Source organism: Protopterus annectens, chromosome 3.part1, assembly GCF_019279795.1.
Source record: "Protopterus annectens isolate FY-2018-M chromosome 3.part1, PAN1.0, whole genome shotgun sequence".
NCBI classification, from domain to species: domain Eukaryota; kingdom Metazoa; phylum Chordata; order Ceratodontiformes; family Protopteridae; genus Protopterus; species Protopterus annectens.
The window spans coordinates 312,408,180-312,423,296 of NC_056732.1; the positions used below are offsets into that span (position 1 = coordinate 312,408,180).

Consider the following 15,117-nt stretch of genomic DNA (forward strand, 5'->3'; position numbering starts at 1 on the left):
AGTTCCCTTAATCCAGGGGTTGAACACCAGCATCAGATATTATGAGATATATGGAGAAACAAGGAAAATTGTGCTTCCTTGTTATTCTATCTATTCTCAAAATGCATCTTTTAAGCCAGCACTGTTTCGGATAGACAATAAAACCAGATCTCCATGGAAAGAATCATATGGCCAAAAGGAAATCACACAATTTCAATTCAAAACCGAAAACTGAACTTCCATCTACATACCACTTGCACATCCCATCAGTAGTTATTATAGTAACCAGCCCATATAACTACAACCTTGCCATATAAAATCTCTGCACTTAGCTTAGTGCTCCTTATTTTCATTTCATCTAGCAGCTAAAGATGCCATCTGACATCACACAGATTTTGATAAGTTAATGGTGATCTAAAAATTATTATTTAGGTTAGTGCATATATTATATAAATGCTTAACTCAGGGCAAACTATTAATATTAATGATAATATTTTAATTGACATACACAAAGTGCAAGTCCTGATCACAGGTGATTGTGTACTGTAACAACATATGTCCGGTATATCATAAATTTTAGCAGTCATGATTAAAAACAATCAAAACAATATAGCTCAAACAGTTATCCATCATTATAGCAATAACCAATGATGTGGATGTGGTATATTGAAGATTTACCCAAGGTTGGTATGGATAAATCTTCAATATACCACACCAGGAGTCAGTTATTGCTATTATAAAATAATATTATTTAAGAAAAAAATACTTACTTTTCTTAAATAATGTCTTTGTTTAACAGTGCCGTGGTATTCTTCTGCTTTTGTTAGATATCCTGCTGTTTTTTTTATGTACTGCACATGCATATAGGACTTACATTCCCATGTGTATGCAGTACAGCAGTGCTTTGGACAGGAGCAACAGAGAAAGGAAGATCTCCTTTGCTCCTTTTTTTTTTTTAAAGATTGAAATTCTTTAGAGGTACAATTGAAACAAGATGGAGAAAATATAAGGAAATCACGTTTGTTTCTTTAGTTTTGAATAATATGCCTGATTTTCCTAGTATTTTTTCCATCATGTCTCTTTTATCTCTACAAAATAACATTGGAACCTATCAGTACTAGTGAAAGCCTATAGTACAAAAAGTGTGCACTTAAAATGTGCAGTTTTGCTGGAGTTCTGTAATATGTAAAGGGTCTGGGAGGAAAACACTACAGAACAGGAACAGAAAAACCATTCACAAAAGCAGATTTGTCAGTTATTATAACACTTTCCAGTTAATAAAATAGAAAATGAAATGTACCTCATCAGAATCGGCACAGCAAATGGGACTGACTGCTCTATAGAACATCCATTACTTTCAGCAGACTCATTAAGAGCATCATTATCAACTAAAATGCTAGATAAGGTTTTTTCCCCTAAGATCCCATAGAATTATTACACACTATATGGACTGTCCAGATTTCTAATTTTATTATTTCTTTCTTTTTTTTTTTTTTTTTATGGTGAAGAAAACTTAAAATGTTATAGCATATATTAATGGAAGAAAGTCCAGGTGACCGGACCTTTTTCCATTTGTATATGTTCAGTTTACAATGGGCATGCTAGTTGGGCTAACCAATCAGCATGCTCATTTTCGAATGTTAATGGCCAGTCATTGTATAATAATGAATGATCTTCTTATGAAGGTTAATAGCAACCCTAATAATCAATATTTTAAATTTATTTTGAAAAAAAAAAATACAAACTGATAAAACACAACAGGTCAAATGTCTCACCCTTTAAATATTTCAAAAATTTGTACATATCCATATTCGATATTTTATTTATGATGATTTCTCCATAGTAGACTACGCTCTTAAGTAAACTGTATTTGTTGGAGATTTTAAAGTCATTTAAATGGTATGTGGTCGCATGCATTTTATAAGTTTGTTCCCATATGTTTTGTTTTTTTTGTTGGGTTTTTTTTGTCATTTGATGACCAGGTAGGTGGGCTAGTCAAAAATCCTTTTTCAGGCATGACTCAAAGGGACAGTTAGTACATCAAATAAATACAGCAAAATGCAGATTTTCAACAGGTATTTAAAGTAGACAAATATTTACATTGGAGACAGAGAAAGATAACTTCAGCTTTTGAATGTATGACTGCACAAAATTTGGCAGTGGCATCTTCATTCAAAAGTGGCTTTATAAGTAAAATGTCATATGCTTTATAGTTGTCAGCATAAAAATATTCAAGAGCATTCTACTTGTTAGAAATTAAAAAAAATATTTGCAATACAGCTTTTGATGTCAGATTACAAGAACAATGAAATGCATATTGAGGAAGGTAAAAGTTACTGCAGAATGACTATTGTAGATAGTGTCAACACTTTAGCAATGAGCTTGAAGTTATTTTCTTTGTGTGCATAACCATAGAATTATATTGGGTCTATATTACCATATCGCACGGTAATAATCCCAAATGCTGATATTAGCAAAAATGCAGGTAAATGAACTTGCCGCTAAATATATATTCCAACTCTGAGGTCGCACTACAGTGAGGAAAGGGCAAATATTCCAATCCTCACTGTACCTCGACCCCAAAAAAACAAGTTTGTTTACCTGCGTTTTCGCTAATATCAGCGTTCGGGATTATTACCATTTGATATGGTAATATAGACCCAATTATATTTTATGCAAGCACCTTAGATAATTTCTCTCTGTCCAGGCATTCATTTTTGTTTCAAAAAAGCCACCAACTCGTTGGAATACACACAGCAAAACAACACTTTAATAAAAAATAGTAAACATATATAAAACATGTTTTTTATAATTTATCTAAATGTGAATAGCAAGCGTTAAACAACTTAAAATGTTTAAAAGTGTTGAAATACACCCAGCAGATAAAGGTGGAGGAATTGTTATTTTAGATAGAGACGAATATATTGCAAGTATGTTAGCACATTTAAGTAACACCGATACGTATTGTGAGATTTCTACAACTCATGTTAAAGCCATTACAGATAGACTGCAAGTTTTTTTGTTTGATATGTTAATAACAGACATGACTTCTGAGTCACTGTTTGAATACTTCAATATAGAGTACCCAGTGACTCCAATTATGTATAAAAACTTGGAAAGTCCACCCATGCAACCTATAGTATCTAGTCGGGGGTGGGCGACAGAACCACTGTCAATATATGTTGAGAAAAACCGGCATCCTATACTTAAGGAATGTACTACTTTCTTATTGGACACTAAAGATTTTTTGAGAGACCTAAGTGTACATTTGGAGGGTATAGATGACCAATGTTGGCTTGTTACTCTCGACACAGAGTCCCTTTTTACACTTATTCCCCATTCCTGGGGTATAGATAATGTAAGTGAGCTACTCAATAGAAAAGGGATAGAAAATACCAAAATTCGACTCATGTGTACCCTACTTGAGATCATTCTAGAAAATAATACCTTTGTATTTGGCGATAAGTTTTATATACAGAAGGGTGGCGTGGCTATGGGCACTGCCTATGCCAATAGCTACGCCAACCTAGCACTTGTACAATGGGAAACTGAGAATATTTTGACAGGCAACGTTTTTGCTAAGTCTATTATATAGTACAAGTGTTTTGTTGATGATATTTTTCTGTTGTGGCATGATAACAAAGATAATTTGCAGCAATTTTTAAATTTCATTAATACCATTACTCCCTTTTTGAATTTCACATACAAATACTCAAATAGAGAAATAGAGTTTTTAGATGTAAAGGTTACAAGAGACACACTCAATTATGTTCATACCTCCATGTATAGGAAACCCATTAGAAAGGACAATGTCCTACATAGTAGTAGTATGCATCCTAACTACACTAAAACCAATGTGATCAAAGGACAGATAGTTAGATGCATGAGGCTATATAATGATGATGATAATTTGTCTCAGGCACTTACCCTGTTAAAACATGAATTTATTGAAAGGGGATATAAAGCCAAAGATATAGACAAACAGATTAAAGTGGCTTGGAATGAGAGAAGAGAGAGGTACAAGCCCTATTATGATAGGACGAGAACCAACCAGGATAACCAAAGTAACTATGCCACCAGTACCACAGTAACCAGGAATCTGCAGCATGATGTATTATGTATTCCATTAACATTTGCAAGTAATATCAGTACAGTCTGTGATATAATTAAAAATAATTGGGGCATACTGTTAAATGTGGATGAACTAGAAGGTGTTATAGGGGATACACCATCTTTTACCTTTAAAAACAACATGTCATTAAAAAGACAGTTGTGCTACCAGAAGTTAGATGGAGACCACTATGCAAAGTCTTATAGGCAAGTACCTTTCTGTGTAGAAGGTGTACAACCTGCCCCTTCATATTTGGATGGGGGCAGTATACACACCCGACTAGAAAGTTCAGCATTGATACACACTTTTATACAGACTGTCATAGTAAGAATGTTGTATATTTTGGTCTTTGTACAAAATGCCCAGCCTACTATGTAGGCAAAACTAATCAGCTGCTCAAAGATAGAGTCCTAGAACATGTCTTTAAAAAGACAGTTGTGCTACAAGAAGTTAGTAAGGGACATTAAAAATAAAAAAGAGACAAGTGCGTTAGCAATGCATGTTATAAAGGAGGGAGCCACACACACCTTCAAATTTCTAGTGTTACACATTATACAAGAATATTAAAGAGGTGGGAACATGAACAATAAGACTGAAGCCTCAGAACAAGAATGGATAATTAGATTTCAGGCTGACAGACCACCTGGACTAAATAGTAAGGTTTCACTGAAACCTTTTCTCAGGAACAGGGCTTTGAAACATTGATTATTATGTTTAGTCACATCTTTTAACATCTATACATATATTCTACAGTTTTAACACTAAGTCTAAAGAGCAAGCTTTTACAGTTTTTTACATACATTTTAGTCCATTATTTATATGATTTGATTGTTTATATAGTGTATGTCTTTTTCATTTTTATTTCAAGAACTGTCAACTGATTGGATTTGACACAGATGTATCATTATTTAAACAAGAGCAGCAGTTACTCTAGTATGTCTGAGGAAGCAGAGTGGACTCTGTGAAAGCGCTCACATGTTTTATATATTTTTACTATTTTTTATTAAAGTGTTGTTTTGCCGTGTGTATTCCAACGAGTTGGTGGCTTTTTTGGAACATTATACTTTTATTGTTGGTTACTTTATCCAGATTCAGGGGATTTGTGTTTGATATTTATTTTTGTTTGCACTAATACCTTAAAGATTCCAAAACAGCAGCATAATTTGCTTTATCTTCTCATAAGTATAGCAAGCAAATATATTGTGGAGCAACGTACATTAAAAATGTCCCAACAATGGAAGACTGGTTACCATTCTTTCATAGCATTTACATTAATAATCTTAGTCAAAACTTCACTTGAAATGTACTGACATGGAATACTGGTAAAAATGACTTTACAAATAATCTACACCCTTTATTGAAGTAACATACCTCAAAATATAAGGTATTTAGAGATATAGCTGCATATAAATAACAAAAGTGGGAGGAGGGTATATTCCTATTTATCTCTTATCTAATTCCAAACATTTCAGTACAGTGTACTTTGTATCACAATAGTGTAAAAATAATTTAATACAATGGCATGCAGCATTTTATGCATGACAAGCAAGGATACTATTTTTTTTCAGTTACAAACATCATACAAATAAGTAACATACTGGCATGTTCGGATGACCAAACTAAGCCACTTCAGTTGATTTATTTCCCAGCTACTGTAGTCAGATATAAGAAAACTGCTAACATCATCTAGACTGGTATCATCCATCTTGTCTGAGCTTTGTCATTCACACATTTGATTGATTTAATAATTTGTTTTCTAGTTTTCTAATATGCTTAAGTTTTTCATACTCCCATATTAAATCTTTTGCACCTATTCTAAGTCTTATTAGACTGGAATCTAATGTTAGAAAGAGAAGCAAGTGACTAAAACAAAGACTAAGTCACTTATTAAGCATATGCTTCTTAAATAATTTGCTGAAATAATGTACCCATTGGTTTCTTTTTGCATTGACTATTAGAACATCTTATACCCTGGTCATTAGCATTCTGACTTACATCTACAGTACACAAAGTATTACATATATAGATCTACACTATACTTCCCATCAGAAACATATCACTCATAATGAGTAACTGGGAGGAAAGTTATAAAAGTGCCAGCACTTTTTATTATCTCTTTACTTAAAGATAATAAAGGTTTCAGGATCCAGCCAAAACTGCAGTTTCCTTATTGCACATGCATAGTTTAAAAAGAAAAAAGAAAACATGTTAAGACTAAAGTGAGTTATGGATTACAACACAGAATAGAATAGAATAGAACAGCTGTCAAAAGAAGTATATGAGTTAATGATCGACTTGTTGCTTTCCTGTAACATAAAAACGAGGGTTCATTGTGAGACAGTTAGGACTAGTTACATAATTCCCTGCTACCAGAAACATTAAAAAAAACATTTACAGCAGGTGGTACTCTGACTGGTAAATTCCTATAATGCACATTGTTTAATTACATAAGTACTGTCTCTGCCTATATTTCAACATCATTTAAAGAAACAGGGTAGTACACAACTATGTTAATAATCTCATGGATATAGGTGTTTTGAAAAATTGTCCTTAACTAAATGTTAGTACATGCAAAATAATTGTTGTTATTGTTGCTATTTTTAATAATTTTTATTGGTCTTGAGTTACTGTATTTTAGAGCAAAACAAATTATCTCAGTAGTAAAGAACAATTATTTACTAATTAGCAGCAAATGTTAATAATTCCTAAGCTTTCCTATACACTGAATATAATTTTATATTTAATATAAACTGTGTTGTTGTTTATACGAACAATATATTAATAATTTCATCAACTTATAGGCCTCAATAAACTAATAAATGCATCCCACAATTTTCCTGTCCATGTTAGGCAGAGCCCCTCACTGACTCTATTCAAGAGAAATCTCGACGAGTGGATGGGAGATCGTAGGTTTACCCCAGGGGTCATCTCTGTGTCACTACTAGACAGAGGCACAGTAAACTAAACCCTAAAAGGGCATAGTATTCTCATCCTAAGGGGTGATGAAAGCCACACACACTCTGGCTAGGCTTATAAATGCCCTAGGGCAGATAGCCTAGTACGAACCTATGAACCTATGAACCTATATAAAATGAAGTGCATGTCAAGCAAATCAATGGAGACCCTTTGTCCTGGTCCCCTTCAAAAAACAAAATGTGTCTTCTATCCCAGTTACCCTTGCCTAAAACCCTTTAAGACCCTCCCTACATTTACCTCATTTCCTCCTATTCATCCATCCTTCCCATTTAACCCTATCCCCCCCGTCTTCTTAGTTCCTGCTACTCTATTTATCTAACCCCACTTGAAGATGTCCCAGGACAAATCGATCTGTTCCAAACCTCATATGTGAGCTTATTTTCAAAATCATTACTGATATGTATACCTTAGGAAGGTTACAGATTGCAACACTCTTACTGAAAATTAATTATTTCTTCTTGTACTTGTCACTGAAATATATATATATATATATATATATATATATATATATATATATATATATATATACATATGAAAATTTCAGGTACAACTCTTCATAATATGTCTCATTAATGAGACTATGCAAATACCAACACTTACTTACATTAAAACTCTGAAAAATACATCCCCACAAACTTCAAATATGCATTAAAAGTATAAAGCATAACTTAATTAGAGACTTATAGTCACATAAAACATGACATAACCTCCTCTGCTCTTGACATTATATACACAGTCCATAAAATCTGTCAAATGTCACAGCTGTTCACAGAATCTGGGATTAACAATATAATCTGACCTGGTGCAGAAATTTCCAAGAAAAACTGAGAACATAAACAAACCAATGTAAGAAAAAAGAACATCACTACTGAAACGATGCTGTGAATAAAATGTACCACTAATGAATGAGTCAAAAATTTGTAATGAAGTCACACAATCCACAATATATTTGAAGATATAAAAACTATAAAAATGTAACACAAGAGCTTTCATTCAAATTATACTGAACTTCGTCAGACCTGCTATATCTTCAAATATATTGTGGATTGTGTGACTTCATTAAAAAGTTTTGACTCCTTCATTAGTGTTTCATTTTATTCACAGTATTGTTTCAGTAGTGCTGTCCTTTTTTCTTTCACATAAATCTCCAAGGCAGACATAGTATTGTGATAAACTCAGAAATGTTTATTATGAGTGACTTTGAGATTACAAATGGAGATATATTATTTAAATAATTGATCACTATAAAGCGTCTACTGATCTTTCAATGACAAAAATAAGAGACATAGCTTGGCTAAAAATATTATGATGTAAAAACAACATAGTTGTTATTTGTCTTCTAGTAAAAATATAACAAGATGGTCTGTATTTTTTAGAACTGCAGCAGGGTATGGTGGGACTCTCTGAAGTCCTCACAAATTGATAAAATTTCAGTTGAGTTCTAAAATTATATAGTTATGTCATCTGGTACTAACATACAGCAAGAAAAAAATGACAGATAGCAATCCTATTACATTGCGCCATAGTACAGACACAACATACTTCTTTTGAAATCCTTTCTAAAAACATCTCATTATAGACTGGAGATATACTACATGTTAAATTAGATGGACATGATGATATTAAGACTGCTTTGCATCTAATGGACTGCATGTCTAACCCCCAGAGAAAGTGTGCATACTAATTACAAATTGTCTGCACCTGCAGTCTCTTTTTCAGACTTTCACAAATTCATAATCTGATAGAACTGACAAGCAGCCAAAGTCAGAGGGATGATGGCAGCTTCATTAAATGCAATAAGCATTAATAACATATTTTCCTCTACCTTCAAGATACTGAAATTTGCAGCATCTGATGCAAAATTTAGCAACATAAAATACATGCCACAAATATTCAGAGAATACCACCTACCATCATTGGCACCCAATAGATTAGGTAGAGATGTCTGCATATTTCCCAGAAAAGAATGCTAGGTTTCAGGACACCAAACAAAATTAAAATTGTCACACATCATGTTCACAATACATGGCAATAACTGTTACATTGATATATAACCATACTGAAAAGTGGTAATAAAATCAACTAGGTAATAAAAATACACAAAAAAGAGCAGAAGAACAAACTAAATGAATGAGCATCAAAAATCTTTATTTAACCACTTTTGTCTTACAAGACTTCTTCAGAAACATTTATAACACAAACCAATACAATCATTTATACATTTAATGATCCAATAAGATGTTAAAACCAATTAAGGAATTAATGAGATTAATATAATAAAAACTATTTAAAAATGTAAAAATAAAAACCTGTTAAAACCTGCAATGATCACCCACTGACTTTTCATCTTTTTTCTCAAAACACACTTTATATTAACCATATCATTTAATCCAGGATATCCGTCTGGCTTAAGTTTAATTTTCCATATGGCTTCTTTTATTTCAACTCTATTTTTTATAACTGCCTCCCATTAAATCTAATAGACTTCCTCTAAAACTGAAAATAAAACTTTGTTGTATTTCTTATATAGTTTATAGTGCTTAGACAAAGCATTTCTTTCATAATTCATTTTAATTGAATGCAAATATTCCTTTATTCTTTTTTCTAAAGTTATGGTAGTTATCCCTACATAAAATGCATTGCAACCCTAACAAAAACTAATGTAAGCTAACCTTTTAGACTTGCATGTAAACCTCCCAGGAGCTGCAAGAGTTTGATCAACATGTTCCAATAAAATGTAGGGCGACTCATAAATAAACCTACAAGCTGCACAAATCCCACATTTGTACATCCCCCTTTTATCACTAAAAGGTAGTGGGATCTTGGTACTATCCTTCTGTAAAAATGATTTAAAACTGTTATTTTTTATAAACAAACCTAGGGTAGCTGCCTATTTAACCAAATCACTGTTTCCTTCTAATGTTTTCCAGTTGGTACTAATAACTATCAACTAACATAACCAAAAAGCAAGCATATGTTTTTATCCACAGAAGACAACCTATTGCACATTTTGTCATTTTCTTGACTCTTAGCTAAAGGCTTAACCAAAATAGGCTCAGAAAGAGTCTTTCTTTTGGAGATTACTTCCTCAGCTGCATTTAAAAGGATATCTCTATTATAACCTCTCTAAATAAATAAGAAGGTTATAAATTTAACTTCTTCAGCAAATTTATTGTCATTTGTAGTCATCCTAGATGCTTTCATAAGTTGTCCTCTGGGAATATTCTTTTTCATAAAATATGTATGATTGCTTCTATAGTGTAAATAACTATTAGAACATGTGCTCTTTCAATACTGTAACTTTCAAGTTTCTTATTAAGTTTGTCCCATTCTATGATGACATCCAAGAAATTAACTTTTAAACATATCTCTCTTAAAGAAAACTTCAAAAACTTAGAGTGTACATTGAGATATTCAATGAATTAGCTTACATTCATCATAGGTTCCATTAATGATAAAAAACAAATCATCCACAAATCTTCCATAGAAATCTTGCTACAAATAAGATTGGAAGTCAAACTATAGGGTTTTCACCATCCTAACACCAAATTAGCAAAAGCAGGGGCCACAGCAGACCCCAATTGCTACCATTTTGATGTGTCTATAACACTTTTTATTGAGCAAAAAAAAATAATTATTTTCCAATAAAATCTCTAGTAAGGAACAATAAAATAAAATAATTTCATTAGATATTTCAGTATATTTTGTCATGAAAGATCTAATGCACTCTACCCCAATATTTTGAGGAATGCTAGTGAATAAAGAACAGATGTCTCTTGTAACCATACAAGTATTTTCTTCTTTGTATTCATAAGTTTGATTAAATTCATGTGCCTTATCCAAGAAGTCCCACAAATCAGCTTTAAATCATTATTACAGAAGGATAGAAGGATAGAACCACGATCCCTTTACCTTTTAGTGATAAAAATAAAGGAACATGTAAATGTGGGACTTGCGCAGTTTGTAGGTTTATTTATGAAGTGCCCTACATTTTATTGAAACATGTTGATCAAACCACTATAGTTCCTAGGAGGTTTACATGCAGCTGTAAAGGGTTAGCTTACATTAGTTTGACTACCAGAACTTCAGAAAACAGAATAAAGGAATATTTGTATTCAATTAAAGTAAATGATAAAATAAATCTTTTATCTAAGTACTCTAAAGTATGTAATAAGTATCTTTTTTTCAGTTTTAGGGCAAGTCCCATTACAATTAAGGGGAGGCAGTTTAAAAATAGGTTTGAAATGTAAGAGTCCAAAAGCAAATTAAACTTAAAGCAGGCAGATATAATTTGATATGGTTAATATAAAGTATTTTTGAGAGAAGCAAGATTAAAAGTCAGTAATTGATTCTTATAAGTTTTATAAGTGTTTTTACAAGTTTTTTAAATAGTTCTTGTTATTTTAACATTAATTTTTTAAATGGTTTTAAGATCTTATTGAATAACTAAATGTGCAAATGGTTGTATTAGTTTCTCTTATTAATGCTTCTGAAGTCTTGTAAGATGAAAGTGGTTAAATAATGAATGTTAATGCCCATTCATTTATTTTGTTTCTGCTGTGGCTTTCTGTTTTTTTTTTTTTTTTTATTTTTTTATTACCAATCAACAATAAATTAACTCAAAGACATCTTGGATTAATTTCAGTTAAAATAAAGGAAATGCAATTCTAACAACAGATTTCAATTACATGAATTCTGACACCCCCCAGTAAATAAATGTGCCTGAAATAATTATCTCCAACTGCCATGACATTGTAAGCAAAAACAATGTAAAACAAATGGTCAAAAGTCACATGAGCAACAACAATACACTTAAAATTATATTAACAAAATTAGGGTCAGTATGAAATTTTCATAATATTAGCCCTTCACTGATAAAGACTAATGATATCTTGTACCTTCAATTTAGGAACTATAATAAACATGTCCTAAATAATTCACTTTCTAGATTTTCCTCTGAAAATCAATCAATTGTAACTGGCATCACTGCAACAATTTATTGAGATCATCCTAATCTTCCAAAAGTAAGACTATGCAGAATGCAATAAATGATTTATGTATCATTAATATATTCTTAAATATATACTAACACAGACATTTAAGGAAGTTTAAAAATTAAATCTCTAAAATAAAGCCACAATATAAAAAAGTTCTAAAGTATAAAAAGCAACAATCTGGCATTTAAAATTAGTCTTAAGTTATAAAACAAATACTAAAGATGCTTATATGATTATTTTCTATTGACTGCAAATTTAGTTTGACACAGAAGTTTGAGGAACTTGATATAGTTTTCCTTATGTACACCAAAAAATTCAATTGAAAGGATTGAGGTCTATGCAGCAAAATGTCAGCAAATTACAAAGTGATCTCCAAACAATTTATATCAATAATTTTAACCAATAAATTTTGCATCACTTAAAATGATCCTAGAATAAACACAAGGTTCTTATCCAAGTAAAAAAAAAGTGTGCACTGCTTAACATATTGTTGAAGGAGCAAGCAAAAAAATTTCTAGCTGCAGAAACTGTTGTGTGACTTGAAAGATTCATTATTGTCATTGTTAAAATACATATACAGGTCTGCAGAATATTTTTTAAGCATGTTCATAATGAACATAAGAAAAGCATGTGGTGGTGAGACATTTATAAAACAAAAAGCAGACATACCTTTACACTGATTTGTATTTTTATCTAGAATTGCCTTTGTGGATACAATTTTTCCATACCTAGGAGACAAAAAATGTTTAATATGTTTAGTTGAAGGTTTTTTTCAATGATTTTTAAAACACTTAACTGTGGTATAAAGAGAGAATAAATGAAGATTGACAGCAAGCAAAAACAAAACCATACTGTGCATTTTGCTTCCTTCATTCCTAATTGCTTGACAGAAAAGTATTGACTTCCATAAAATGGTAATATGCTGCACAAAATTTCTGTTCGTACCTTGACTACACTCAGACTGATATTTATATTTTAAATAATGATGGCATTCCCAATATCACCAGAAAACATTGTTTTCAACACTACAGACCAAATAAAAAATCTAAAATGAAACATGGTATTAACAGCTTAAAAAATAGTAAGGAAAATAAAATGGAGAGAATGATGTGCAAACAAATGCAATGCAAATTCACCAAGTTTTAGTCTTAAGTGTTGTTCTGTAATTTATCTCAGTGATGTAAGAAAGCAGTAATATAAACGATAAACCATCGTTTCAAATAAAACAGTTCAAATGAAGTATTTTTATCACAAGCTATGTTCATAATTGCAGTTTCCTTACTGGATTTATTTCTTGTAAATTAGAACAAGCCTTTGTTTAATATATGAATTTTTTATTAAATAAAGACCAAATAAAACCATATGAAATGTGACAAATGCAAGTAATAGCAAAATAAATAAATCCATAAATAGAAAGATAGATAGATAGATGATAGATAGATGATAGATAGATAGATAGATAGATAGATAGATAGATAGATAGATAGATGGATGCTAGATAGCTGGATAGATAGATAGATAGATAGATAGATAGATAGATAGATAGATAGATAAATAAATAAATAAATAAGAAAACAGCACCTATTGCTAAAACATGAAAAAAAAGATTAGAAAATATCCATCACATTTCTCCATTCTTATCAGAATAAATTGATCTGTAACACTGGGGAAGGTCATTCACATAGCTGAGTGATTCAGAGGGTGACACAGCTATGTAAGTTAGCTTGGCTGGCCAAGTTAAAAAACTTGGCAAAACATTCTTATTCAGCCATTTCATCCAAAGGTTGAGATCTTGTTACTGGAATGTGCAGGAGTGTTTAGCATATAGGTAGTGGTGGGATGGGTTGTATGTGTGGATACATCTATGGATGTGGCTGCAGGTATAAGTGAATACAAAGGGATGAGTGGTTTCAGGTGAGTGTTTTGCATGTGTGTGTGTGTGTGTGTGTGTGTGTGTGTGTGTGTGTGTGTGTGTGTGTGTGTGTGTGTGTTTGAGACTGTATGGCTGCCTGAGTGGTCACAGGAGGGTTTGTTACAGTACAGGTAGGGTATGTGTGTGTCTGTTTTTCTTTGTATTAATATGTGAATGTGACTGTGGGTGGGGGAGGGGACTGTCACACCTCTAAACTAACAAGCAAATCATACAAAATTGGGTGTGTGGAACAATAAGCACCAGAGATATTTAACTATTTCCCCAAAGTCACTTAGAACATTAATAAAATAACAGTTTTATAGCATAAGACATGTTGACAGGTGGAGAACACTACACACCAGGGATACACTTGAAATATTACCACACAGTCAATAGGCAGTTTTGCAGCATGAAAGATATATACCTAGGGGGAAACACTAGACACCAGGGTACCCTTGAAATGTTACTGTGCAGTCATGATTAGAAATAACAGAACAAGAGTTTGTCAACACAACAATGTATAGGCAGGGAATAAATACTAAAAACATGGGTATGCTTAAAATATTACCATACAGTTGCATACACAGTTTATGGAACAACAATTTTGCAGCAAGAAAGACGAACAGGTGGGTGTGGACCCTAATCATCTGAAATATTACTGTAAGTCACTTAAAAATTATATCTTTGACCCCCTAAAGCCTAGTTACAGGGTAGAAACCAGAACTTCAGCTCTCTGTCCTAACATTAGAATCAAGCAATATGATTTCAAGTATCCAAATTTATTTAAAGAATACAAAGAGAAAATAAGCCTTAATGCTGTGCCCTTGGTACAAGGAAACATAGTTTTAACAAAGCAGAGCTTTAGTCCTGTACACCAAGACTAAACATTAGACAAAGCATTTAAACATTACCCTAAGACACTTAAACAAAGAAACAAAAAAATAAGGTGAAAAAAGTGCTTCAAATTCTGAACCCTTGGTATAGAAAGCAGCTCTTTAACTTAAAAAAGGTTTAAGTTCTATGGCACCTGGGAGTTGAAAGGATAGGCAGTTTGCTTTTTTCTGGACAATAACACATATGAAACTAATGTCTGACATTACAGACTGACAGTAACAGTCTGTGAATTACTAGAGAAGGACTGG

The 15,117-nt window shown here is 32.1% G+C and overlaps 1 protein-coding gene across 2 annotated transcripts in view; it reads right to left on the minus strand.

The window, feature by feature from the left end:
- The window catches only part of RBMS3 (RNA binding motif single stranded interacting protein 3), a 3,568,139-nt gene that overhangs the window by 2,037,515 nt on the left and 1,515,507 nt on the right, over window positions 1-15,117 (minus strand). For both annotated transcript variants that reach the window (XM_044066764.1, XM_044066763.1), the window contains exon 3: window positions 12,733-12,791. In XM_044066764.1, the coding sequence (XP_043922699.1) occupies window positions 12,733-12,791 (59 nt within the window). The remainder of the gene's footprint in view (window positions 1-12,732; window positions 12,792-15,117) is intronic.